The sequence below is a fragment of the Muntiacus reevesi genome, chromosome 10, assembly GCF_963930625.1.
Source record: "Muntiacus reevesi chromosome 10, mMunRee1.1, whole genome shotgun sequence".
Taxonomy (NCBI): domain Eukaryota; kingdom Metazoa; phylum Chordata; class Mammalia; order Artiodactyla; family Cervidae; genus Muntiacus; species Muntiacus reevesi.
The window spans coordinates 60959028-60986687 of record NC_089258.1 but is presented as its reverse complement, the minus strand read 5'-3'; the positions used below and the strand labels follow the sequence as shown (position 1 = coordinate 60986687).

The 27660-nt window shown below is 37.2% G+C and overlaps 1 protein-coding gene across 1 annotated transcript; it reads right to left on the bottom strand.

Moving 5' to 3' along the window:
- Positions 1-27040, bottom strand: FGL1 (fibrinogen like 1). Its single transcript, XM_065946650.1, has 8 exons — positions 26934-27040; positions 20550-20629; positions 17572-17752; positions 12507-12666; positions 12179-12276; positions 6369-6457; positions 5917-6104; positions 1-1940 (listed from the first exon to the last, which is right to left on the bottom strand). Exons 2-8 carry the CDS (start codon positions 20619-20621, stop codon positions 1781-1783), a joined length of 948 nt encoding a protein of 315 aa, XP_065802722.1. The 5' UTR covers positions 20622-20629; positions 26934-27040; the 3' UTR covers positions 1-1780.
- Between the last annotated feature and the right edge of the window lie 620 nt (positions 27041-27660).

Below are 27660 nucleotides of genomic sequence, written 5' to 3'. Positions count from 1 at the left end.
CACACAGATACTAGGCAGCAGAATCCTTGGTTTAAGGAATTAGGATCACCAAATATACTCTCCATGTTTCCATGCACTTTCTTGCTTTGTGTACTTTACACAAGGATTTCTTTCTTCCTACAATGATCTCCTACACACACACCTAGTGAAAAGATCTCAGGGACTTCCCTGGTGGCCCAGTGGTTAAGAATCTGCCTTTTAATGCAGGAGACTCGGATTTGATCCCTAATTGAGGAACGAAGACGCCGCATGCCAAGGGGCGACAAGGCCCATGCACTGCAACTACTGAGCCTGCGCTCCAGAGCCCACGCCACAGTGGGGATCCCTCATGCCTCAGCAAAGACCCGACACCGTGAAAGAAATGAGTACATATTAAAAAACCAAAAAAGCTCTCAGTTTAAAAAGTTCATTCCTCCAGGAAACTTCTCTGGCGCCTCTCCTCCAAACCAGGTCAGGTTCCCTACTATACATCTCCCAGGAACACGTTTTTCCTTCTTACTTATCAGCTTTTGGAATTATTTACACTTCTGTGATTGTATGGTTAGTGTTATAGCAGTAGCAGTGTTAGTCGCTCAGTCGTTTCCAACTCTTTGTGACCCCACGAACTATAGCCCGCCAAACTCCTCTGTCCATGGGATTCTCCAGGCAAGAATACTGGAGTGGATCGCCATTCCCTTCTCCAGAGGATCTTCCTGACCTAGGGATCGAACTCAGGTTTCCTGCATTGCAGGCAGCTTCTTTACCATCTGAGGTACAGGGAAGATCTATGGTTAGTGTATATCTTTAGCTAAAAAACTGAGCTTCATGTGGACTTGAAGTGTGTCCTCTGTGTCTGACACAGGCCGGCAGAAGCTGTAGCCTGGATGCAAAGTATTTGATTTTGTATCAGAAGACTTGGATTTGAGTTCTTGTTCCCCTACTTACTACTTTTCTAAATGTTAAGCAGTCAAACCATCTTAGATCCATAAATTCTCAGCTCTGTTAAGTGGGGATAATAACGCCTGGGCTTCCCTGGTGGCTCAGTGGTCTGCCTGCCAATGCAAGAGATATGGGCTTGAGCCCTGGGTTGGGAAGATCCCCTGTAGAAGGGAATAGCAACCCACTCCAGTATTCTTGCCTGGGTAACCCTATGGACAGAGGAGCCTGGTGGGCTATAGCCCATAGGGTCACAAAACAGTTGGATATGACTTAGCAACTAAACAACAAAAACAATAATGCCTTACAACATTGATAAAAGAATTAAAATGAGGATTCTAAAAGAAGTGTATAGTCTACTTAAACATCCGAAAAATATGAGAGAATGTTTGCTCCATAGTGATTAAGATCCTGGGTTGTATTTAAAGTTCTAACGTGCAGTCAGACACCTGAGTTCATTTGCTAACTCATAATATTTACCATCCAGCCAGCTGATTTGGCCATCCATCATTTGCTAAATTTTTTTCATGTATTTTTTAAACTGCATTCATATGTAATTTATTATATATCTATGCTGTGTTGTCTCCCAAGTCATGTATATACTGTATGATTTTATATTTTGCTCATTATCTCTTATCAGAGCCCTTTGCACATAGCAATTCAACAGATATTAACATAATCTACATTTATTTGGTGAGTATCACGTATTTGCTGTACGGAAAGTACCTTAAGTAAGAAAAGTAAGAATGTAAAGTAGTGCACATAATAATTGCCATCATCATATATGTTAATGTTCAGATCTGCTACATTTTTCAAATCACTTAAACCAAGATAAACTGCAGAAATGAAACCCCAGCAGGGACAACTAAACAATATTTGGAATGAAATCATTTGGCCTAATTTTCATAACCACAGATTTCAAGGAATACCACCATCCATGCCAGGTGTGCCAGACAATCCCATTGTCTGTTTTAGCGGTGTAGGGACCCTTGTGGTATAAACCATTCAGGTTTGCAGAGTGACACCTAGTGGGAGGAAAAATAAACACAAAGCAATCAGACTAGAAAAATATCCTTTGAAACCCTTATTTTGTGAGCAAATGGCCGAAAACATTTTAACTATGAAAAACTTTTTTTCTTTTTCTTTTTTTTGGCTATCCCTAGTGGCTTATGGGGTTTTAATTCCCCAACCAGGGACTGAACCCACGCCCTTGGGAGTGATTGCACAGAGTCCTAACCACTGGACCGCTAGGGAGTTTGCTGTGCCATTTTTGGATAAGAGAATATTTAGCAGTTTCCAAAAGCCAAGAGATTTCTACAACGTGAGTTTTTTAAACTGGTGGGTTTTAGTACCATAACAACTCTCAGGATAAAAGCCAGGCCACTTATAGAGTATCCATTTATTTATATTTGGCTGCACCTGATCTTAGTTGCAACATGCAGAATCTTTCATTTTCATTGCAGCAATGCAAACTCTTAGTTGCAGCATGTGGGATCTAGTTCCCTGACCAGAGACCGAACCCAGGGCCCCCTGTATTGGGAGCATGAAGTTTTAGCCTCTGGACAACCAGGGAAGTCCCACTTATACTGTTAAAAAAAAAAAAAAAGTAGCTCTGTTCTTAGTAGACTTTAAATGAGAAAGAAAGGAAGGAAATGAGAGAGGGGGAGAGAGGGGGAGGGAGGCAGGAAGGAAGGAAGAAAGAAAAACAAGCAAACAAAAGCATGACCTGGTAAGCCTGAGCCTTAGCAGGAGTGGTACGGGTGTGGTGTGCTGCTCCATTTGCCAGCTTCCCTGTATAATTTACACTTGAAATGTTCATCCATCTGCTGCCAAGACTTTGCTTTCACAATTCCAATTCCCTTCCTCCCTCTCAAGTTACCAGTATATCAATTACTTTAACCTCAAAGGAGTAAAGAAACAAAACCAAAACCATGATTTAAAGTTTTCCAGTCATCAACTAATGATCATCTGCCTTAATTGCTGAGTTTATTATTATTTACCTATATTGTTCCAACCGAGATACACTGGTTAGGTTATCATGAATTTTAAAATGTCCCCCTTCCTCTTTGGGATCTGTATATTTTACTCCTAATATGGCTAAACGAAGAGTAGGTGATAATTTTCTGGGTACTGTTATTAAATTAGTTACTATACATTTCTTTATTGCTACAACCAATGAAAAGATTTCAGACACTGGGACATAGAGCAACATTCAAAAGAATACTTCTGAAAATCTATGGAAAGTGCCTGAATTACTGAATCAAAGTAAGCATATAATTTACTCATCATTGTTGAGTGGTTGACCTGCCTCATTTACCAGTCCTCCTAATTCTTTCCTGCTAACTGTCCCCACAGTCCTCCTAATTTAAATTGATGTACTTAATCAAAACCATGTATGCTAAATCTGCAAGTGTTAAGAGTCTTTTATGCTTTTAAAACTGCATGGAAATAACGGCAAAAGAGAAAATATTCTAGATTGAGCCTCCCAAATACATATTTTGACATATTCTATCTTCCTTCCTAGAGATATCCACTACATATATTAATATTTTTCTATTTAGTCTGTGATTTGAATCCTGTTAAAAGCTGACTCTGGTCAACATAGCAAACCTTAGCAATTCTAAGACCACTTTTCCCAGCATCTTTCAGGTTCCAGAACAGCCTGAACTTGAGGCTAGGTTGGGAGATGGTTGGGGCTCCCTTGGTGAAGAAGTAGCCTTGTGCACACACATGAGATGCTACACTGGTAAAGAAGAGAAGACATTGACACTCAGTGATTGGTTTGCTATGATGAGAAGGAATGCCTAATAGGTGGGTAAAACTTAGAAATGCCAAGATTTTATGTAAATTGGAAGAACTATGGAACAGAAAAAAAATAAGGACAAAACAAGAATAAAGAGGAAGAGGACGATGGAGTTAAACCACAGCAGAAGCAGGCATGGAGGAAGTAGCACTGAACTGTTGGAAAAATAGACTTTCTCTTCAGTTTTTCTGACTTTATACCTGCACAATCGCCTCTGACTCCAAGGATAATGGAGTTTCCTTGGGTGGCTCCAGCAACTGAATTGCCTTTCTTTATCTTCCCTGAACTCCTATCTTTAAAGTCAAGTCAATCATTTATTATTCCACGTCAAACTGTGTGCCACTTATCATTTAATTGGGTAGGTACTTGGTTTTGATCTCCTGCTAATATTAACCAAAGTGGTTGTTATTTCCATGTATGGAATTCTGCTATATTAAGGGGTGCTTGAGACTTTGTGAATTATAGACAAGTTTTATATAATGTTGGTAATTCCTACATAATGCTAACTTAGAGGGAAAGGGGACGAAAAAGGAGGATAAAGAGAAAGTGATAAATATGGTTTTAAAGAGAACAAGAAAACCACAAGGGAAAAAGATCATCACCACCTTCGATTTGTTAAATAGGAAAGATAACTTTGGTTTTCTTCCCCCTCTCACTGCTGTGTATGTTCCACTTCCTTTACAAATGACCAAAATTTAAATGGACTCAGACTTTGAAAAAAGCAAAATCCAGAAAAAATAGTGTTTATACAACTACTTAGATTCAGCTTCATATTCCACACTATATACAGCTAACTGTACCTCCATAGAATCTATGACTCTAAAATCAGCACATCATAATAACTAAGGATGTTCATAAGGAGAATTCTCATGATTTTATGGAAAATAGACCTATGTCTGGTATACCTCCACTTAATAAGACAGAGGATTCTTTATGTCTTAAAAAGTATTTACGTAATGAAAAAAATATTAAAATTTGGATTGTGGAATTTAAATGATTAGTCCTCAGTTACATGGAAAACTCAGCACTCCAGACATACTCACAAAGGATTCTGTAATGGAATGCTTAAGTGTCCAGATATTTTGAGGTGACCACTGTCTTCTAAAGACAAAAGGAAATGTTCACAGGCCATGTACTAAAGAAAAAAAAAGCCCATGGACAGCCTAACAGTTGAGCACAACTGCTGTGCAGACACAGTAGGCTTGCTGCTGCTGCTGCTAAGTCATTGAGTATCAGGTTATTTTTAAGGAAGACTGAATTCTTCCATTCCTGCCTTAACTTTCTGATGACAAAAAAGGGTACTGTTTGGAAATCATCTTGGGTGAAGAATAGTGAAAGGAATGAGGAATACCTAGCCTAAAGAAGAGAAAATGTCGAGGAGCACAGTAAATATTTTTCTATCCAGCACCCAAACAGTTATGTTGAAAAAGAATACAGTTACTCTGTAACTACTGAGGGAAAAAACTGACACAGTAATAAGAAGAAAGATTTCAGGTTAATAAGAGAAAATGAAGAAAAGTTGATATAGCAAACTTCCCTGATGGTCCAATGGTTAAAACTCTGTGCTTCCAATGCTGGGGCCCAGGATTCAATCCCTGGTCAGGGAACTAAGATCCTACAGGCCCCACAGTGCAGCACCCCCAATATTTTTTTAATACACAAAAAAAGATTAAAAAAAGAAAAACTGATTTAGTACAATCAAAAATGGGATGAATTTGCCGACAAAGTAACATTGGAGTATTCAACCAGAAGATAGAATTAGGTTTCAGGAATGTTAGAGGAAATTTATGCATTGAGAGGAACTTGGGTTGAATAATTTTAAAAAGTCACAGTAAATGTAAAATAGTATTACACAGAAAATTTTACAATAACATGATAGGAGAAGATGAAGAGCTATCTGGTTATTAGAATGTCGAAAATGCTCTATATTTGATAACTCACTCATAACTCCGTTTGCAAACCATCTTTATAAAAGCAGTAATTTGATTTTTCTCTATTTTTCTCTCTTTCAAGCTTGACTAAGGTACACAGTGAGCAAATCCTTAAAGCTACTTTATTACTGAAAGATTCTAATAAGGATGATTACTTAATAATACCAGTATAACAAAGCAGACCAACACTCCTGCATACGCTATAATTAATGCCCACCAGTCAGATATCATCAATGCCATTGCAACCGTGTTTATGAAACATCAGACCTGTTAAACCACCAGCCAGACTGATCCTCTTTCGCACAGTTCCCTTCGTAGTTGTCGTTATCTCTGTCCCACGTGCTGAATTTCATTCTTTGGTGACTGGCCCACCATTGCACTTCAGGATGAAAATTTCCAGTAAGGGAGTCTCCAGCAGTTCCAGAATATTCCCCAATATGTAAATCATAGGAATTCTAAAGAAAAAGGCGATTTCCATGATCAGTTGTTACTGTTGTGTATGTATGTGTGTGTGTTCAGTCACTCAGTAGTGTCCAACTCCTTGTGACCCCATGGACTGTAGCCCGCCCAGGGTTTCTCTATTACTATTTCAAAAACAGGCTTATTTAATAAACAAAAGATCAGGTTCTACTGCAGATTTTTGTTCCCCTGACTTTGGGTTTTACACTGTATGTTTAACACATTAATTTGTGGTGATATTTATTTGAAAATGTTAGTACCTTTTCATCTCCAACTTTGAAATTTTTATATTGAGCATAACGGCTATTTTTCTCAAAATCTGCAAGGCTGATTTTTAACGTGTAGTCTCCTAGAAACGGGAAAAAAAAGAAATTGTAGGTTTTTTTTTTTTTAATATATGAGATGACATTTACTTACTGAGGCTTAAAAACAGTTTGTGGCTCTATTTTACTTAGACCATTTCCTTCTACCATGAGTCAGTTTTTGAAGAATAAACAGTGACTCCATTGTATTTACAACATGTATGTTTTATTCTGTATTTTACTTGGAAAAAGTTAGGAATGTAATATTAAAGGTAGAACATTTCTACTAGATCTATTATAGATAAGAGCCAGATAATTCACTTGGCAAAGAATAACAGTAAGCAAGTCATTTTTCAGTACATAGATTAAAAAATGCTCAAGGCTGATGTACTGGGATGACCCTGAGGGATCGGGTGGGGAGGGGAGAGGGAGGGGGGTTCAGGATGGGGAACACATGTACACCCATGGATGATTCATGTCAATGTATGGCCAAAAACCACTACAATATTGTAAAGTAATTAGCCTCCAATTAAAATAAATTAATTAATTTTAAAAAAGAAATCTAACAGTGAATAGACAGAAGTTTTAAGAAGTTTAAAAGTTGACTTTTTTTCTTACTTTTGGTAAGGATGTTGATCTTCAACATTAAATAATGACTGAAATAGTTGATACCATCAAGTAATCAGTTTTTCTTCATTTGTCCCATCATTTGCAAATAACAAAGACTACTCTTTCAGAAACAGAACTATTGTCAGGAACAAAAAGTTATAAATCAAACTGACAATCAGATAATATATTTGTATTCAATCCTTCTACTTTGATAAATAAAATTTCACAATGACCAGTAAGATTAGGTTTGAATTTAGAGTCTTAGCCTCCTCCCAGTTCTAAGCTGGAACATAGCAGCAGGTCATGCAGACCTGACCCATGGTCGGTCTGCTCTCTTGCCCCACCCCAATCTCCACCACACCTAGCAAAGGGCCTCGCCCACACTTATTGACATTCCAGACTGCACACCAAGCTCTGTTGACATCCAAAATAAAAGCTGTTTCTTCACTTCCCCTCAGCCTTAGGGGTATACACATCAGATGTACAATTTTCCTATAGGAAGACAGATGAAGAAGAGGCATGAATAGTTCCTGGCGGCAAAGTCAATGCTTCTTCAGTAGAGAATGCTGGACTCTATTGCCAGAGTGAGTCTAGGAGACTCTCTGACCCCACAGATTCCTTGACTCATGGAGCTCTCTAAAGTGGGATTTCAAGGAAGAGGCCACTTTAATCTGATCAATAGGTAGTAAATGTTATGTGAGTTAAGACTGTGAAGTGGACAAGAGCAGAAATACAGGCTAAATCAATGCTCCTAAAAAGTACTTTGTATTATAGAATAGGTTTAGACTTTTAGATAACCATCTAAATATCTCTTTGGTCAATTAGTAAATAAAAATTCAATTTTGGATCATTTCTAAATTAGCTTTATTACAAACACGCCCAGCCAAAATTTATATAATGGGGATAAAGCTATTTTAAAGAGGCAACTCCTTAGCTTTCAGTTTAGTTCAGTTGCTCAGTTGTGTCCAACTCTTTGTGATCCCATGGACTGCAGCATGCCAGGCCTCCCTGTCCATCACCAACTCCCGGAGCTTGCTCAAACTCACGCCCATTGAGTTGGTGATGCCATCCAACCATCTCATCCTTTGTTGTCCCCTTCTCCTCCTGCCCTCAATCTTTCCCAGCATCAGGATCTTTTCAAAGGAGTCAGCTCTTCCCATCAGGTGGCCAAAGTATGGGAGCTTCAGCTTCAACATCAGTCTTTCCAATGAATATTCAGGACTGATCTCCTTTAGGATTGATTGGTTGGATCTCCTTGCTGTCCAAGGAACTCTCAAGAGTCTTCTCCAACATCACAGTTCAAAAGCATCAATTCTTCTGTGCTCAGCTTTATTTATAGTCTAACTCTCACAACCATACATGACTACCGGAAAAAACCATAGCCATGACTAGATGGACCTTTGTTGGCAAAGTAATGTCTCTGCTTTTTAATATGCTGTCTAGGCTGGTCATAACTTTCCTTCCAAGAAGTAAGTGTCTTTTAATTTCATGGCTGCAATCACCATCTACAGGGATTTTGGAGCCCCCCAAAATAAAGTCTGACACTGTTTCCACTGTTTCCCTATCTATTTGCCATGAAGTGATGGGACCAGATGCCATGATCTTAATTTTCTGAATGTTGAGTTTTAAGCCAACTTTTTCACTCTCCTCTTTCACTTTCATCAAGAGGCTCTTTAGTTCCTCTTTACTTTCTGCCATAAGGGTGGTGTCATCTGCATATCTGAGGTTACTGATATTTCTCCCAGCAATCTTGATTCCAGCTTGTGCTTCATCAAGCCCAGAATTTTGTATGATGTACTCTGCACATAAGTTAAATAAGCAGGGTGACAATATACAGCCTTGATGGACTCCTTTTCCTATTTGGAACAAGTCTGTTGTTCAATGTCCAATTCTAACTGTTGCTTCCTGACCTGCATACAGGTTTATCAAGAGGCAGGTCAGGTGGTCTGATATTCCCATCACTTGAAGAATTTTCCACAATTTATTGTGATCCACACAAAGGCTTTGGCATAGTCAATAAAGCAGAAATAGATGTTTTTCTGGAACTCTCTTGCTTTTTCAATGATCCAGCGGATGTTGGCAATTTGGTCTCTGGTTCCTCTGCCTTTTCTAAAAGCAGCTTGAACATCTGAAGTTCACAGTTCACGTATTGTTGAAGCCTGGCTTGGAGAATTTTGAGCATTACTTTACTAGCGTGTGGGATGAGTGCAATTGTGCAGTAGTTTGAGCATTCTTCGGCATTGCCTTTCTTTGGGATTGGAATGAAAACCTACCTTTTCCAGTCCTGTGGCCACTACTGAGTGACCAAATTTGCTGGTATACTGAGTGCAGCACTTTCACAGCATCATCTTTTAGTATTTGAAATAGCTCAAGTGGAATTCCATCACCTCCACTGGCTTTGTTCGTAATGATGTTTCCTAAGGCCCACTCGACTTCACATTCCAGTATGTCTGGCTCTAGGTGAGTGATCACACCATGATTTTCTGGGTCATGAAGATCTTTTTTGTACAGTTCTTCTGTGTATTCTTGCCACCTCTTCTTAACATCTTCTGCTTCTGTTAGGTCCATACCATTTCTGTCCTTTATTGAGCCCATCTTTGCATGAAATGTTCCCTTGGTATCTCTAATTTTCTTGAAGAGATCTCTAGTCTTTTCCATTCTATTGTTTTCCTCTATTTCTTTGCACTGTTCACTGAGGAAAGCTTTCTTATCTCTCCTTGCTATTCTTTGGAACTCTGCATTCAAATGCGTATATCTTTCCTCTTCTCCTTTGCTTTTTGCTTCTCTTCTTTTCACAGCTATTTGTAAGGCCTCCTCAGACAGCCATTTTGCATTTTTGCATTTCTTTTTCTTGGGGATGGTTTTGATCCCTGTCTCCTTATAATGTCATGAACCTCCGTCCATAGTCCATCAGGCACTCTGACGAACTAGCTTTCTGTATTGACCATCTGGTGATGTCCATGTGTAGAGTAGTCTCTTGTCTTGTTGGAAGAGTGTGTTTGCTATGACCAGTGTGTTCTCTTGGCAAAACTCTATTAGCTTTTGCCCTGCTTCATTCTGTACTCCAAGGCCAAATTTGCCTGTTGTTCCAGGTGTTTCTTGACTTCCTTAGCTTTAAATGCTCTCATAATTAAGAAATGCAGGGGGACTTCTCTGGTAGTCTAGTGGTTAAGACTCTGCGATTTCACTTAACAGGGCATGAGTTCTATCCCTGGTCTGGGAACTAAGGTCCCTTATGCCGCATGCACAGCCAATTATTTAGGGGGAAAAAAAAAAAAAGGAAAGAAAAGAAATGTAGGAAGAAAGTCACTCTTTTTCCTTGGGATGATGTTCCATGCAGTTGTGACACCTGGAACTGATAAATAAATTTTTGCTACCATGAGAGTAGCCAGTCTGAATCACCAATGAAAATGTGAAGCAGATATGTTGTCAAAGTGCATCTGGACAAACAAATACCTAATAGTAATTTGAAAAAAAAATTTATTTTTAAAATATTTAATTAATATGTTGTTGTTTAGTTGCTCAGTCATGTCTTACTCTTTGCCACCCCATGGACTGCAGCACACCAGGCTTCCCTGTCCTTCACTATTATTAAGTTTTAATTTAGTATGTTTAGAAGGATCCAAGGGTTACTTCTTTGGGTTATCATAGTTTCAATGAAAAACCAGATGCATATTAATATGTGAAAGAAACAGAAATTGGTATGATGAATATTATATATCTATCATAAAACACAAGTAGGATAAGAATTACTTTGAAATTTAAAAAACACTGATCATAAGAAGACTGTACACAGAAAGCTTTAGACTTCTAGGATTATCCATCCTCTCTAAGTTACTATTCTGTGGTGTTTCTAAGATCTCTATAATTACAATGATACTATTATGAATGTAGACACACAAATCACTTTCCTTAACTTGTTTAGAATGAATAAACCTTGCTCTTATGCTTAGTGCATTGCCAGTGTGATTTAGCATGTTTTCTTGGGCAATACAATTGCCTTTTATGAAACCTTAAGAATCAGATTTGAGTGGAATTGACTACAATCTCAGGTAGAAAGTGAGGTAAGGAAGATAAAGGATTGGAGCAAAAGAACATGGAAAATAGAAGCTTGGAAAACATATTATTAAACTAGTGATACTTTAAACAAATATCAAACTCTAGTTAAAGACATCCATGCAAAAGCAGGTAGAGGGAATGATACAGACGTCTGCAATTTACATGGAAATGTCAAAAAAGTGGATCGATGGATGGATAGATGGAAAGTTACAGGATTAAAATGTTAATGTAAAATCTAGGTGGTAGGTTGAAATGTCTTCCAGTTTTGTTGTATCTTGGAAGCTTTTCAAATTAAGATTTGGAGGGCGATGGGAACAAGAACATTTATATTCTGTGGTATGTGATTCCAAAGCCAGCCATGATTCCTCAATTCTTCAGCTTTCCCTTTGCAATGGGACTGTTAAGTCCTTCCATTAAGCCTGTTTCCTTTCTCCTGACATCTGAGCCGCTCCTGTGACTTGCTTTCACCAACAGAAGGCGTGTAAGTGACTGTGTGCCATTGCTGAGCCTAGGTCTCAAGGAAGTTATGTGCTTTCATTCTCTTTCTTGGAACTCTGCTTCTGCTTCCAAGAACAAGTCCAGGCTAGCCAGCTGGAAGATGACGGGCCATGTGGAGTGAGCTGAACAGCCAGCCTCCCACTGATAAGGAAGTTGATCACCAGCTCATGAGTAAGCCCAGCAAGATCAGCAGAGCCCAGCCCTAATGAGCAAAACCACCCAGCTGCCCTGTATATTTGTGAGAAATAATAAAGAGTTGTTTTAAGTCACTAAATTCGTAAGTGGCTTGTTATACAGTATTACTGTGCCAATAGATAAGTGATACAAAATATATGTTTTGAGTCATACAAGTCATTTAAAAGAATGATTATGACAGTAGATTTCCTTCCCAGAAACAGAAAAAATATATGTGAGAAATATTTCTCCCACAACCTAGTTCTAAGCAGCCACCTTTTACAAAGGAGATTATTTCCCAAAAGGGATTATTGGCCATCTGCAAATCATAGTAGTTATTGAATTAGTTCTATTGTCTAGAATTTAGTGAAAAACAGTTGTGTTCCCTTTGTTGTATTTCCAGTGAATTTGGTATCAGGTAACCTTACCTTGTCTGGTCAATAAGTGAAGATTTCTGTTACCCAACCAATATTCACCATTTTTTTGGACAAAATTTCCAAAACCATTTTCATAGTCACTCCAGTCTCTAAAAAATGAAAGTGAAAGCTGATTTTAGCAAAATCCAAATGGACCTTTGCAGTACCCAAGGTGCACACTTCTACCCCTACCCACAATATCTTCTTGATTAGCTAATGCACTTTATTTATTTAGAAAGAATGAAGTTCTAAAACACTTTGAGATATAATAAAGAGGCTTAACTTTTGTAAACCTCATATTTCCTACTCCAAATAAATCCTTATGTCATAATTAGCACACCTGTTAAAGTTTTCACTGCCATCAGATCGTCTCTGAATTACAGTCCATCCTCCTCCATCAGACATGTCACAATAAACAGAGAATTCTGCTGGGCTCTGGAGAGGTTTGATTTTGTAAAATCCACTCTGCTTGTACCCGTCATTGAAAATCTCTGAACAATCTGTTTGGAAAACAAAGTAATGTAATATTTGTCATGTGTCTTTTTTTTTTTAAAGGGAGCCTCTGAATGAGATTACTCAATACTAATGGAGACAGATAATTACATGATGTAGATAATCAGCTGTTTAAAACTGCATCTTGTACATCTTCCAGTGGCTACTAGGATGTTCTTTTTTTCCTAGATGATATAATTATCATCTGACTTCTTGATATGATCATGGAAAAAATAAAATGGTGAAATAGGTATATGGTTTCTCATTTCTGATTTTTTAGAAGAGTCTGAAATTATGTTTTAGTTAATTACAGTATATTTAAGTGAAAGTTATATTTTTATCAGACAGGACACAGGAACCTTTTTCGGGCACTAAAATGAAAGTAGAAATATATAACACCAAACAAATAATTTAAAATGGATTATCTTGATTTACAGCATTATAAATTATTCTGAACATCTGGAAATGAACTCAAAATAGTAATCTTGTTAGATTCTTATAACCTCCCAGTCTCACCAGAGTTTTTACTCACCCACTGAAATTTCTAAGAGTCCATGCCTTCTTAGATGTTTTGACAAAAACTGCAAGTTTCTATTATTTCGTCCCTGTAGTCTTCTCTGCGCTGGTATTTCTTTGACCACTGAAGCTACCAATTTGTCACCAAAAAGTAATATCTGTTTCTTAAATCACGTGAGGGTGGGATAAATAAATAACCATTGGTCTCATCTAGGCTGATCTGTGCTGAATTAGAGAACATGGTTGATATGTGTGTCCTAGGTCACATCAGTCATGTCCAACTCTGTGAATCCTATGGACTGTTGCCCACCAGGCTCCCCTGTCCATGGGATTCTTTAGGCAAGAATATTGGAGTGGGTTGCCATGCCCTCTTCCAGGGGATCTTCCCAACCCAGGGATCGAACTGGAATGTGCATTGTAGATGGGTTGTTTACCACAACCCTCCTGCCTTGCAGGTGGATTCTTTACCACTGAGCCACTGCGGAAGCCCATTCAGCAGATATGAACTCGCTATTGTTTAGATGCCCAGGCAGCTATGTTTTAGGGTAGTTGAATTAATGGCCACTGTAAAGAGATAGTTTCAAGGATACCCAATAACAGACTTTTGAATAAAAATACTATAATTTAACATCACTAACTTTCAAAATTTACCCTTATCATTTTGTTCATTTCCTCCTTTTTTAAAAAAATTTTCTACAATTCTGTAACTATAAATGGTGACGGATGTTAACTGGACTTAGTGTAGTGATCATTTCACAATATATACAAACATCGTATCATTACATTATATACCAGAAACTAATATAATGTTTTATGTTCAATTGTACCTAATAAAAAATTTCTTGCCCTGATTGACAATTCCATTCTTTTATCATATTAAGCTCTTTGTTCATTTTCATTGTTCTGATGCCAAATTGTCTATAATTTTGTTACAAATAAAATATATCCCACATTAAATAGATTGAACAGGCAATAGGAATCAGAGGAGAAATAAAAATAAAGAACCTTAGTCACTTTCTAAAACCATAATCAGGTTGAGACCCATCATATACTACTGCTTTGGTGACATGTCCATTTTTCTAATGAGTTAGGCCTTAATCATGTATTTATCTTTGAGATTCAGAAGCCCATGTGTTCTTTCCACATCCTGGATTATTTTTTTTAAATCTTGTTTTGCAGTTAAACAAGAAGAAAAAGAATGTGAAAATGATTATCTAAAATTAGTTCAAGGTTGTTCAAAAGCTTACATCTTGTGGTCAAGTACATTGCACAGCATTTTTCATTAAAATAAGCAGATTTTTTTTTTCCATTTACTTTTTTTTAAAATTGGAGGATAATTGTTTTACAAAGTTGTGTTGGTTTCTGCTGTACAACAATGCAAATCAACCATAAGTACATATATATCCCCTCGCTCCCTAGCGTCCCTTCCACCCTGCCCCACACCCCCAGGCTGTCACAGAGCACCCCGTGCCATACGGTAGCCTCCCACTGGCTATTTTACACATGGCAGTAGGCAATGGTACCCCACCCCAGTACTCTTGCCTGGAAAATCCCATGGACGGAGCAGCCCGGTAGGCTGCAGTCCATGGGGTTGCTAAGAGTCGGACAGGACTGAGCAACTTCACTTTCACTTTTCACTTTCATGCACTGGAGAAGGAAATGGCAAACCACTCCAGTGTTCTTGCTTGAAGAATCCCCAGGATGGGGGAGCCTGGTGGGCTACCATCTATGGGGTCGCACAGAGTCAGTGACTTAACAGCAGCAGCAGTCTATGTATCAATGCTTCTCTCTCAATTAGTCCCACCCTCTCTTTCCCCTGCTGTGTCCACAAGTCTGTCCACTATGTCTGCATCTCTATTCCTGCCCTGCAAATAGGCTAATCAGTACCACTATTCTTGATTCCATATATATGTGTTGATATGCAATATTTATTTTTCTCTTTCTTACTTCAGTCTGTGTTAGCTCATTAGGAAAAGAGCTCTTTGCTTACATTTAACCACCTACCAAAGAGCTGAACAGTAAAGACTCACAAGGTTCAGACTATTTCCCAAGCAAATATGGAAATAATTAGCTATAACATTTGCCTCTGGAAAACTCTGTGAATATGGAGTTTTCAGCCAACATTTTCTATTTATTCTTATTTTATGCCAACTCTGACTTTAAGTTTTTAAAAATTTTTTTATCTTCCCAGAGGAAAATGCCAAACACAACTTAAAATTCAGAGGAAAGATTTCCACTGAAAAAAAAAAACAAAAACAAAAACCCAAACAAAGAAAAGTACCACTAGCTCAATTTCTTACAGCAAATAGGTTAAGGAGCCTGCCTTGGGAAAATGTGACTTTTACTCTGATAGAAAATTCAAGAAATGGAGGGTTTAAAATATTAAATAGATATTTTAAACTATGATTTTAAAAATGCTTTGACTCACTCAACCACCCCAGAGAATAGGGAGAAGAGGGGTAGGGTTAGAGAGCTTGGTGTTCATGGGAGTTTAAAAAAGAATTTTTGGATACTTACATAATGTTAGAGTGAGGCCAGGGCTTCCTGCCCTCTGTTTGATAAACACTGTTAAACTGGGTGAGGTGAATACTCTCTGCTCAGGCAGAAAGCAAACTGTGCTGGGAGGATAAATGTGGAAGCTTCACAAAGTGACATGCCAGCCCGCCAAATGAACTTTTCCCTCTTGTCCCAGAATGGTGACTGAGAACCAAAGGCAAAGTACCCCCACATTCTAAACTCCAAGGAAGGCCAGCCTGAGCTCAGCCACATGCCACAGAGCGTGCTGGGAAATGCCAGGAATGCCATCCTCAGCCCCAGGCAACATAAGATGACACTTAGAGGAGAGAGAGGAAGTTGCAATATTGCTGTGGGGAGGATTGGTGGGCTCTTTCCTCTGAAAGTAAAGGAGAGCAGATATAATAATGTAGGTAGAGAGCTGGCATTCACTGAGCTAAAGGAGAAATGCTTTTGTAAGCATTTCATTAGATCTATTAACTTATTTGATCTTTACACCAAAGAAACAGGTATCCTTATCACTCTCATTTTATAGATGAAGAATAAGAGGCACAAAGAGGTCAAGTAATTTGCTCAAAGGCCACTTCTAGCAACATGGGCAACTGGACTTTGAACCCAGGCTTTGGTCTCTACTTTAAACACTACACATAGTGCCTTTTGAGATAGTACCTCATAAATACTGGGGGCTCCTGCACAAGGGGACATGGGTAAACCAGTGGTCGTGTTGGCTGAACAGATGATGCTAAAAGGCAGTTGTGACTGTCAACAATTAGTGTGAATTTGCTAGAGTGATCTTTTAATAAAGGCACATAATCCAATCACACCCGAAAGCTTAAAAAATACATTTAACTATATGTTTTATAAAAATCATGTAATTTGTGCATTGTTTTTAAAAATTGCCAGGTTGTATGTAATTATGTGTTTTCTACTCTGAGATGAATTCAGATTCAGAAAATAATTGATTAGTAATAATATAGTAACTTATAAATAAGAAAAAAGAAATTTATTTCTATGGATCATATACATAAATATTTAACTGTTTTTTAAATTTAAGGAGACCAAAAACATACCTTTTGGTGTGAGCAAATTTTTATATATTTTATACATTATATATTATGCTAAATATATTAAGTATTTTCTTAGAATTTATGTGTTATTATGTATTCTGTTTAGTGAGTGGGGTTTTTTTTTTTGCTTTTGATAGATTCTCCAGTAGTTTTCCTGTATGCTGAAAAATAAAGTAAAATTGAACTGGATTTATATTTCATAGTTTATTCCTCCTTCTCTTCCTTCATGCTTACAACATCTGTGAAGAATATTAAATACCGATCTACTGACTTCTGGAATTTTTTTAGCTGTTATACCCCAAATAGTTGCATAGGATGTCTATTATCTATCTTAGGGGCTTCCCTCATAGCTCAGTTGGTAAAGAACCTGCCTGCAATGTGGGAGACCTGGGTTCGATCCCTGGGTTGGGAAGATCCCCTGGAGAAGGGAAAGGCTATCTACTCCAGTATTCTGGCCTGGAGAATTCCATGAAGAGTTGGACACGACTGAGCAACTTTCACTTTTTATTCTCTATATTATCATTAAATGTGTCATAATTTTATTTTTATTAAACAATCTTTATTATTATTATTTTTAATAAACTTTGGCTTAAAATTTTTTTTTTGGCCAGGCTGCACAGCATATGGGATTTTATTTCCCCGACCAGGGACGGGACCCATGCCCCTTGCATTGGAAGGATGGAGTCTTAACCACTGGACCACCAGGGAAGTCCCAATGTTAAGTTATTGAAACATTTAAGGAAATTAGATTAGGTAAATGAACTATACCCCAATAAAAAATTAATTAAGGAAGAAGAAATAAAAATAAATTCTGACCTGCGTATTGCCTCTTGCCTCCAAGGTCAATGACACTATTCTCCTCTCCTTTATCAAGGAGTTGGACTTCCTGCTCATGCAAAAGCTGTGAGATCTTGACTTGTTGCTGCTTGACCCGGGTCTCCAGCAGGTACACTTGGGCTCTGAGCCGCAACTGCTCCTGGAGGCAGTTCTCCAGAGCCTGCAAAGTAATGTGCATCTCGTCTTACAGAAAATAACCCCCTGGAATGAGATGCTAAATGTATGGTTCAATTTTGTCCCCAGTTCCCATTTCAGAATAGTATTCTAACCAGGAAGTGTTTAGAGGTTCTAAAACCATGTATTTGAAGAAAAAGAAATTATGGCTTACCAGAATAAGAAAGTTTTGAATTAAAAAATGTTATAATCTGAATGACCATGCTAAGAGCTTTAAGAGTCACTGCTTCATTTGATCCTCATAACAATTCCATGAGGCAGGAATGAGCGCGCATCTTTGAGTAAACTTGCTCAAAAATTCTCAGCAGGCAAGGAGTCCAAATTCACATCCAGTTGAAGGTCCCTGCTCTCAATCTCAATGTCCCTGCTCTCAATCTCAGTGTCTTCTCCTGAGTGCTTTCTTAACAGGAAAGTGCTTTATGCATGACTAGTGTTGCACTTTCTAAAATAAATGAGGCTTTTGAATAATCTTTTGGTATTAACATATTTAAAAATATATTTGAATGCTTATAATCTGATGACACATGGGCATCTTTATAAAGGATGCTACTTCAGTTTCTCGTATCCCTGAGGATCTTACCCATTTACCTGTTGCTGGAAAGACGACTGAAGTCACTTTAACTTTATGTATGGTGTTTTTCCCTCAATGACTTCAAAAAAGGGATGGAGAAGCCTGAGTTTTCCAGTTGAACCAGCTACTTTCTCTAACAAAGGCAAATAACCCAAGAATGCTGCACATGAACGAGTTTATCAGTTCCTTTCTAAAGTGGCATCTGAGCAGATTACTCCAGAAATAAAGTGAATGTGGTGAGTTGGGAAGGGGAGTTGCAGAGGTGGATCTCCTGGGAAGAGCTACTGAGACCAAGAAGCTGTAATAAAGGCTCTTAAATATTCAACACTGGAAGAGTTACTTGGGGACCATGAGAAAAAAGGACGAAACACAAATTTTTGCCACTTTCCAATTTTTACTTTGACATCTGTTTGCAGTTCATGTCAGGATCTCCTGTGATAAATGCAAATGTTTGCTGAGAAATTACGATTTTTAACATGTAAGTGCTTTACACTACTTTTATATTATTTCCTTTTATAGGCATTTAGTTAGAGTCAGATATATTTCTCAATTTATATTCACATAACTTCCTGTTCCTATCTTTATCTGCTACCTTATATATATATTCCTTCCATAATCCTCCAGGGGATCTTCCCAACCCAGGGATCAACCCAACCCAGATCTCTTGCTTTGCAGGCAGATTCTTTATCAGCTGAGCTACCAGGGAAGCACCTTATATACATTTCTTTCATAAACAGGAGGACCTACTGTGTTCTGGGCACTCTGTTAGGCAGTTTGAACAGTAGATATCCTATTTGGGAAAAAAGAAAGAGGTATGTTTTTTCACTGTGAAGGACTATAATGTAAAAACAGAAATTCAACCTCAAAACAGAAAGTCTTACAGCAAGTGAGTGACAATGACGAGAGGCCCCCTCTCCCCCATCTCCAGGCCCAAGCCACTGACTCTCTCCTGGCTGTGTCTCTAGGACTATTTCTCTCTTAAAAATTTTCATTTCTTGATTTATTTATGGCTGTGCTAGGTCTTTGTCGGTTGGTGAGTGCAGGCTTTCTTTAGTCGTGGCAAGCAGGGGCTACTCTCTAGCTGTGGTGTGAAGGCTTCTCACTGCAGCTTCTCTGTTGCAGAGCACGGGCCCTAGAGCATGCAGCTTTCAGCTGTGGCGATTCCGGGGCTCTAGAGCACAGGCTCAGTAACTGGCACATGGGCTTAGTTGCTCCCCAGCATGTGGCATCTTCCTGGATTAGGGATCGAAATCATGTCTCCTGTTTTGGCAGGCAGATTCCCGACCACTGGACTACCAAAAAAGTCCATCTCTAGGACTATTTCGTATTTTTGTAACTTTCGCCTCACCACTCTTTGATTCATTCTCTCTGAACCAATTATTTACTTAGCCCCCTGAGTCACACCTATCTAAAAAATGAATAGCAAAGTCATTTTATGGCATCTGGAATTCTGCCTTGCTTTCTAACAGTGGAAGATTGGTTGTGACACTGTTAAATATGGTGAACTATAAAAATTTAAAGTGACTAAAGGATTACAGGGCAAGAATGTTCAATTTTTATATGACTATATATACAGTGTTAGTAAACTTGTTTAAAACTTAGTGGGGGAGCTTCCCTGAGTACAGTGGCTGGGATCTCACCTTCCAGTGTAGGGACTGCAGGTTTGATCCCTGGTCAGGCAGCTAAAATCCTACATGCCTGATGGGCCAAAAAAGCCAAAACATAAAACAGAAGTAATATTGTCACAAATTCAATAAAGGCTTTAAAAATGGCCCACATCAAAGAAAAAAAAATTTAGGGGTTTTCTTTCTCTTACAGCTTTGAGTAAATGAATGTTTTCTTATTTTTATTCATGGAGGGAGGCATAAGTTCATTGAAATTACTTTCAAATAATCTGTTTAGTTTACAAGGACAGTGTAAGGTAAAGGTAAAGCTCAAGGTAAATCTGAAAGAACTTTTAAATTCTTAATATCATGTAACCACCCAAATAACCTTAGTAACTCAAAAAGACTTAGTGTGAATACTGATTTTTACTCTAAAAATTTTTTTAAAGCACTTAATAAGTGCCTATTATGTGGCAGGTGCTTTCACAAATCTTTTTCATTTTTCCTCCTTAGTTTTTTCAGTGACAAGTTACTATAGACTTTTTTGCAAAAGAAAATTCAGATCAAAGCAGGAATTAAAAATATAATAGTTTTTGTAATAAACTTACCCAGCTTCCCCTGCCCATTACCAGAGCAGTGGTGACAAGGATGAAACTAAACATCTTCACCATTTTTCCCATTGGAAGAACTGCAAGAACAAAAAGAATTTAACTTATTGTGAATTTTTTATGAGACCAGTGCTGGCTGGCTTGACTCAATGTGATTCAGGAGGTCAGACACAGCTCCAGGTTGAGTCTAATCTGAGAGTTGCCAAGGAAATTCTCTTGGATTTTCCCAGGCTTCTCCCCACAGAAGGATGCTCACTGTTACCTTGTATAGAATTGAAGCAGCTTGCAAATATAGAGGCAGGACTACGGTTCTCTGGAGTGTGGAAAAGGCACAGATTCTTTAAGCACAAAGACTTGGTTCCATATTTTAGCTGGTCAGTTCCTAGTGGTGTGATCTCACATAGCTTACTATAAAATGCTCCTGATCTGTAAAATGGACATCATAATTCTTACTTTGTAGGATTGTGGCCATTTTGATATTAATTTTTCCATATACCTTGGCATATGATAAGTGCTAAATGATTAGTTACTCATTTTGTACATGGAAGCCTGTTTTTATTTTGAGAAAAAGGAAGAAAAATGTTACAACAAATAGGAGGTAATATGAATTGCTTTTCATAATGTTTTAATGTGTAGGCAGCTACTGAGATAAAATAAAACCTGAAGTTCTCTTTAAAGTTGTAGAGGAAAATTAATTTTACCACTTCTTGAGATATTCGTAAAATCAATCATGAAATCATGAGTCTTGATGAAAAATTTTGCTCATCCTCAAAATAACTTCTCTATGCCACCAGTTGTGAATTCTCATAAATTTTAGAAGCTCAGGAGCCTAGGAGGACAGAAATATCTGCATAATATTCAAAGAAATTTTATACCTATGGTTGCTGCTAAAAAAATAACTGAAATCAACTGAATTATTTATTTGTCAGCCTATTTTTATTCTTACAAAAACCTATGACCACAGGTCCTTTCCATGTATCTCTTTCTGAGTTTCCATGTAATTAAAAAAGTGGGTCCTAGACTTTGTTGCCCATTGGGATCAATTGAGGAGCTTTAAAAACATTTCCATGTCCAGGAATTGAGTCAAATGTCTAAAGGTGGCAGTCAGACCTTAGAATTTCTAAAAGACTGCCAGCTTTTTCCAATGGTCAGCAAAGTTTGGGAAGCAAGATTTAGGGATTTAAGAGACACATTTTTTTCAGTCTATTTTAACAAAATAGGTAGTTCTCAATCCTTGTGGGGCCATACAAAATAACAACAAAAAACAGCTACAATATGAGAGGGGCATTACTTAAATTCAGGGGCAAATAGCATGCATAAGCATCTTGGGAAGCATTACTATATATAATGTAAATTTTTGGAAAATGTGAAATTTTCACATTACAGAGAGTAATAAAGAGTCTCCTAGATAAACTATAAAATTTTACTTAACACAATTTTACTTCTGGCTGATGTATATTTTTATTACATACCTAGAATTGTGTTATGCATTTTATTTTATTTATATTTGACCCAAGGACTTTTTTTCTTCTAATTTTATTTATTTTTTAACACCAAAAACATTTTGCATTGGGGTAAAACCAGTTAACAGTGTTGTGACAGTTTCAGGTGAACAGTGAGGGGACTCAGCCACACATATACATGTGTCCATTCTCCCATAAACTCCCCTCCCATCCAGGCTGGCACATAACATTGAGCAGAGTTCCATGTGCTATACAGTAGGTTTTTGTTGGTTATCCATTTTCAATATTGGGCTGTGCATTTTCTAAGCACCTTATTTCATCCTCAAATAATTCTCTAAGGCAAGTACTATTATCCTCATCCTACAAATGGATAGATCAGAGATGTCAAGTCACTGAATACCTAATGTTCCTTCACGAAGCACAGGACCTAGGAACGGATAAGTCATAGTCGTGTTTAGAAGTGAGGGTGATCTTCACTGGAGAAGGTCAAGGAGCAGGGCCTCTGTACTTCTGTGCATCTTGCGTCCCTTTGTGTGACAGGCATATACATATATAGAAAGGAAGACAATGCAGAATACAGGTTCAGGGTCATGGGCCCTTCAGGTAGGAAGCCTTCAGCTCCTGTGAAGGAACATTAGGTCAGCCTGGGAGGAGAGGAGACAGCTGCACTAAACAGAAGCAGTCTGTTTAGTAACTGATCATCAGCTAGCTGCTCAGCACTGGGTCACATGCTGTGGGAAGATAAACTATAGCTGCCTCATCAAGGCAATATTTGGGGGAATAAATTAAAATAAATATTAAAATGGAAAGAAAGACAACAGAAATTTAGTATACATGAAACCATATGTAGTTAAACATAAAAACTAAATTTTTCCAGATGAACTCTCAAGACAAAATTAATTACTTCCTCCACTGTGATCTCATACTATGTTTACAGACCAATAAAGCATTCATTCACTTAGGGAACAGTGTGCGCTTGCGTGCTATGGTCCAGGCACTGTGCCAGGTGGTGGAATTATCATCCGGTTGGCTTTTCACATGTCTCTCTCCAACTGCTTCCCTTTGTCCATGATATTTTGTTTAGGATAGGGTTTTTGAAGGCAAAGGCCACATCTTGGTAACTATTGTATCCTAGCATCTAACTGAAATTGTGGTGACTCCAATATAAGTTTAGAGTTTCCCAAGAGGGAAAATCTTTCTCAGAGGGGAAAAATGTGATTTCCTTGGCATAAAACTGGTCTGTTCACAGTGACATACTTCTTCCCCTGTGCTTATCCTTGTCAGGGGGAAAACAATGAGCTAAGTATATTTTTGAAAATTTGTGTTAAGGAGGAGTTAGGGACTTTGGGTTGGATTGAACATATAAGTTTTTTTCTTTCTCACAAAACCCCAGTAGGAAAGGAGTAAAGAAAAATGGGAAAGACAGGGATTGAAAAGGTGGAGGAGAAAGAGAGAGGAGAAAACACTTTGCATGCAACGTCAACAACAGGACAAAAAGCACATGGCAGAATTCACAAAGCTGCTAAAAAAGAGTTATATTAGGAAGAGATATTTGGATTTATAAAATCCCCAAAGGAAAATAAATGGAAAACTTAATACTTAAAATATTAAAAATTTGGCTCTTAATGGGCAGCTCAGCTGGTAAAGAATTCACCTGCAATGTGGGAGGCCTGGGTTCGATCCCTGGATTGGGAAGATTCCCTGGAGAAGGGAAAGGCTACCCACTCCTGTATTCTGGCCGGGAGAATTTGATGGACTGTATAGTCAATGCGGTCACAAAGAGTCAGACACGACTGAGCGACTTGCACTTCACCAATGGGGCTAAAGCCATTATCATGATAAATTATTAGTTTGACTCTTATTTTCAGTTGGTAATAAACATATTTCTTGAGTAAAATTACAACAATTATACTGCTATTTTTTTAAAATCTCATTTGTACTCTCGTGGTCATTTACTATTTAATTTTAAAACTTACCATGAAGTTTAAGTAGCAAAAAGTAAAACCAAACCAAACCAAACCAAAAAAACCCTCCATATAATGGAGGTTTCTTAACCTGTAATAGTCTTCTACACATAATCATACAAAAAAAAAAAAAAAAAAGAAGAAGCAAGAATAATTGTTTTATTGTAAGCAAGCAAAAGAAAATAAAGACAAAAAATAGAAAATCTTCTTTTCAAACACATAAAAGAGATTTTAGAAGTAAAAAGTATTATCCCATGAGGCTAGAACACACGGTCAAAATATAATTAAAGGAAGTGAGATCATCCGGTCAAATGTCATCAACATTTGAGGAAACAAAGCTCAGAGAGGGGAAATAATTTGCCTAAAGAAATAAAACAGACTTTTACTAAGGAGATTCACATTAACTTGGAAGGTTAGTATAAAAATGTACTACCATTTGTGAATGTGAGTCACACTGTTTTTCTGACTGAAAAGAGATAATATAGTGAATGGATTATTGATTGGGGTTTCTCCTTTTTCTTTCCAGTAGGAAAAGTAATCTCATTTTTCTTATATAATGGCAACCAGATCTTCATTACTTTAATTCACTTCCAGCAGTTATCAGATACAATATTCAGGAGTCAGGAACTAAGTTATGAAAACTTTGGCATCCTCATTTTGTTTTAATATTATCTGTTGAAATTATTATATTTTTTTTGGTTCATCAAATTCCCTTATATATTTGTGGGATCAAGTATTTTATTTCAGAAGTGAATAAATCAGGTTAAAAAGAGAGCTTTAAAAATTGTTATTTTTTCCAAAAAATTGAAGTATAGTTAGAAAGCAGCCTAAATGTCCATGGACAGATGAATGAATGAAGGAGATGCAGCGTGCGTGTATATATAATGGAATATTACTCAGCCATAAAACGAATGAAATAATGCCATTTGCAGCAACACAGATAAACCTGGAGATTATCACATTAAGTTGAAATGAAGTCAGAGAGAAACAAATATCATATGATATCCCTTATTTGTGGAATCTAAAAAAAAATGACACAAATGAATTTATTTACCAAACAGAAACAGACTCACAGACATAGAACACTTATGGCTACCAAAGGGGAAAGGGGCAGGGACATTAGGAGCTAGGGGTTAACATATACACACTACAATATATAAAAAATAGCTCAACAAGTACCTAACATATAGCAGAAGGAACTATGTTGTTGCTGTTTAGTCACCAAGTTGTGTCCGACTCTGCGACCTCATGGACTATAGCCCTCCAGGCTCCTCTGTCCATGGAATTTCCCAGGCAAGAATATTGGGAGTGGGTTGCCATTTCCTTCTCCAGGATATCTTTCAGACTCAGGGATTGAATCCATGCCTCAAGTGTCTCCTGCATTGGCAGGTGAATTCTTTATCACTGAACCACTTTTTGGAAGTCACAGGGAACCATACCACTTTGCTATACACTTGAAGGTACCACTAACTATACTTTAATAAAAAGATTATGATCTTAAATCTATATCTGAATCTGGCTCTTGTGCAAGTGAAAGTGTGCATTAAAAGTGCTCTGGGAGATACTGGGAAATTATTTAACATATATACAGATTGCAATGTATTAGATTTTGTAGAAAATAAAGGGCCGGTGAAAAGCTTTGGCAGATTTCTCTTGGTCTTCTGAAATTTCCAACTCATTGCCATTAAAATAATCAAATCTGATCTTTCCCAGAGAAAGGAGGCAGCCCCTAGTCTGGCAGATCTTTAAACAATAAGGCATTTCAAAATGCTATATATATTTCAACAGTCATTACATTACTTTGATCATCTTTAGAATAATTCCTGAGACTATCTTAGGACCTCTAAAATTCCCTAGTGCATCCATGAGTAACCCCACCCATCTTCTACAATATTGATGAAATATTTAGGTATAAGAAACTTGCTTTGAAATTCTCATCTCCATCATTCATTATAATAACCATTATTGTTTTGCAAATCTGGCTTGTGGTGAAGCTATCAGATTATTCACTCCTCATTATACAATTAGTTGTATTTATTTTACAATGCTTTTGCTTTGGGCTGTCTCAAAAGTTTTAATTATTGTAAAATTGAAATAGTTTCAAATGGCGGTCCTTTGATGCACTGTATTATTTGATATAAATTGTTCAAAGTGTTAAGTCTAATTTCTTCCCAATAAAAATTGTTAAGTTAATTAATTATAGTAAATTAAAATTAAAGGCAAAATATTAACTTTAGGGCTATAAAGTTTTATAGCTCACATGTAAGTTTTAAAAACACAATCACCAAACAAAAATACATTACTAGCATGTAAAATCTCAAAAATGGTATGTTTTAAATGAGCTATTATGAAAGGATAGTAGATAGAAGAAGTTAAAAAGAATAAAAAGTTATTGAAGGAATCATATCTAATCAGTCGGCATTCTCAGATGGCAGTGCTCACACATACTAATGTGTCTCATATTAATGTAAAACAGTTAAACAATTACCCATTAACATAGACTTAAGAGACTCCCTTTGGTTATTTTCCTCTAATTTCTTCCCCCTCTTTTTTCTGGTAATGGAATATAACAGCATTTTTGTTATTTATCTCAATGAAAGTCTTAAAAAGTCAAGTAAGTTTGACTTCCAAAAGACAGAAATAAAGAACAACATATCTGGAGTTTTTACTTCTGAGGTAAAAATTATAACATGGTCCATTTCGTTTTCTATTTTGTATATTAAAGTTGCAAATCTTTTTATTTACATCAAATTCTCATCTAGTTCACTCAAAATGTGTCAGGAATGGAAAAGAGATGTAATTCTAAATTTCTTTTCCAAGCCGCAGAAGTGGACGTCTATTTAATCAACATCTTTCTCAACAGCCAACAGTTGTTTCTTGAGTTGTGTTTTAATATCGTACCTATGAAACAAACTAGCATTATTACAATTATGCCAAAGTGCAGAGAAGTTAAATACCTTGCCTAAAGTCAGAAATGAGTCAGAGGCACGCTTAGGCGAGGTCCAGCCGTTCTGCCTTCCAGGCTCCTCTATCTGCATTCAGAGTTCGTAATTACTTCTCCGCTATTTGATTAGAAAAACGGACAATGTTGATTCTGGCTTTAGTCCAGAAATAAATAGATGAGGAAATCAGTTTAACTGGAAGGAAAACTAAAAAAGGATATTCAAGGACAAGTTCTAATACTCTGATATTTTTCTTTTTTCCCCTACTATTTGTATGAATTTTTATGAAAGATCCAATAATATATCTTTATAAAAATATATCTCTGATTTTTTAACCTTTTACTATTGTGCTCATTCAGAAAATTTTTGTACTTTGACTAATTTCAGTAATGCTCACTTTAAGATTAAGTAAAACCAAAGTGCAGTGGAAGTTTTGCTTTATTGTACTAATGATAATAAAATTTTACCTATAAAGATATGGATTGTCATTTCAATTACCATATGGAGAGAAGCCAGATTTGTCTTAGTTATAGAAAAAAGTGGCAATATTTGCCAAAATGAAACAGTTTATTTGATCTTTAAACTACACAAAAATATTCCCTGAGGGGCAAAATTGTGAAATTTATCTGTAAGCACCAGTTATCCTCTGAACAAACTGTTCCTTTTGTTTTAAATTATAGAGGAGTTTTGAATGTGTAAGATGTTAGCGTCACTGATCATATTGCATAATAGTTTCATACTG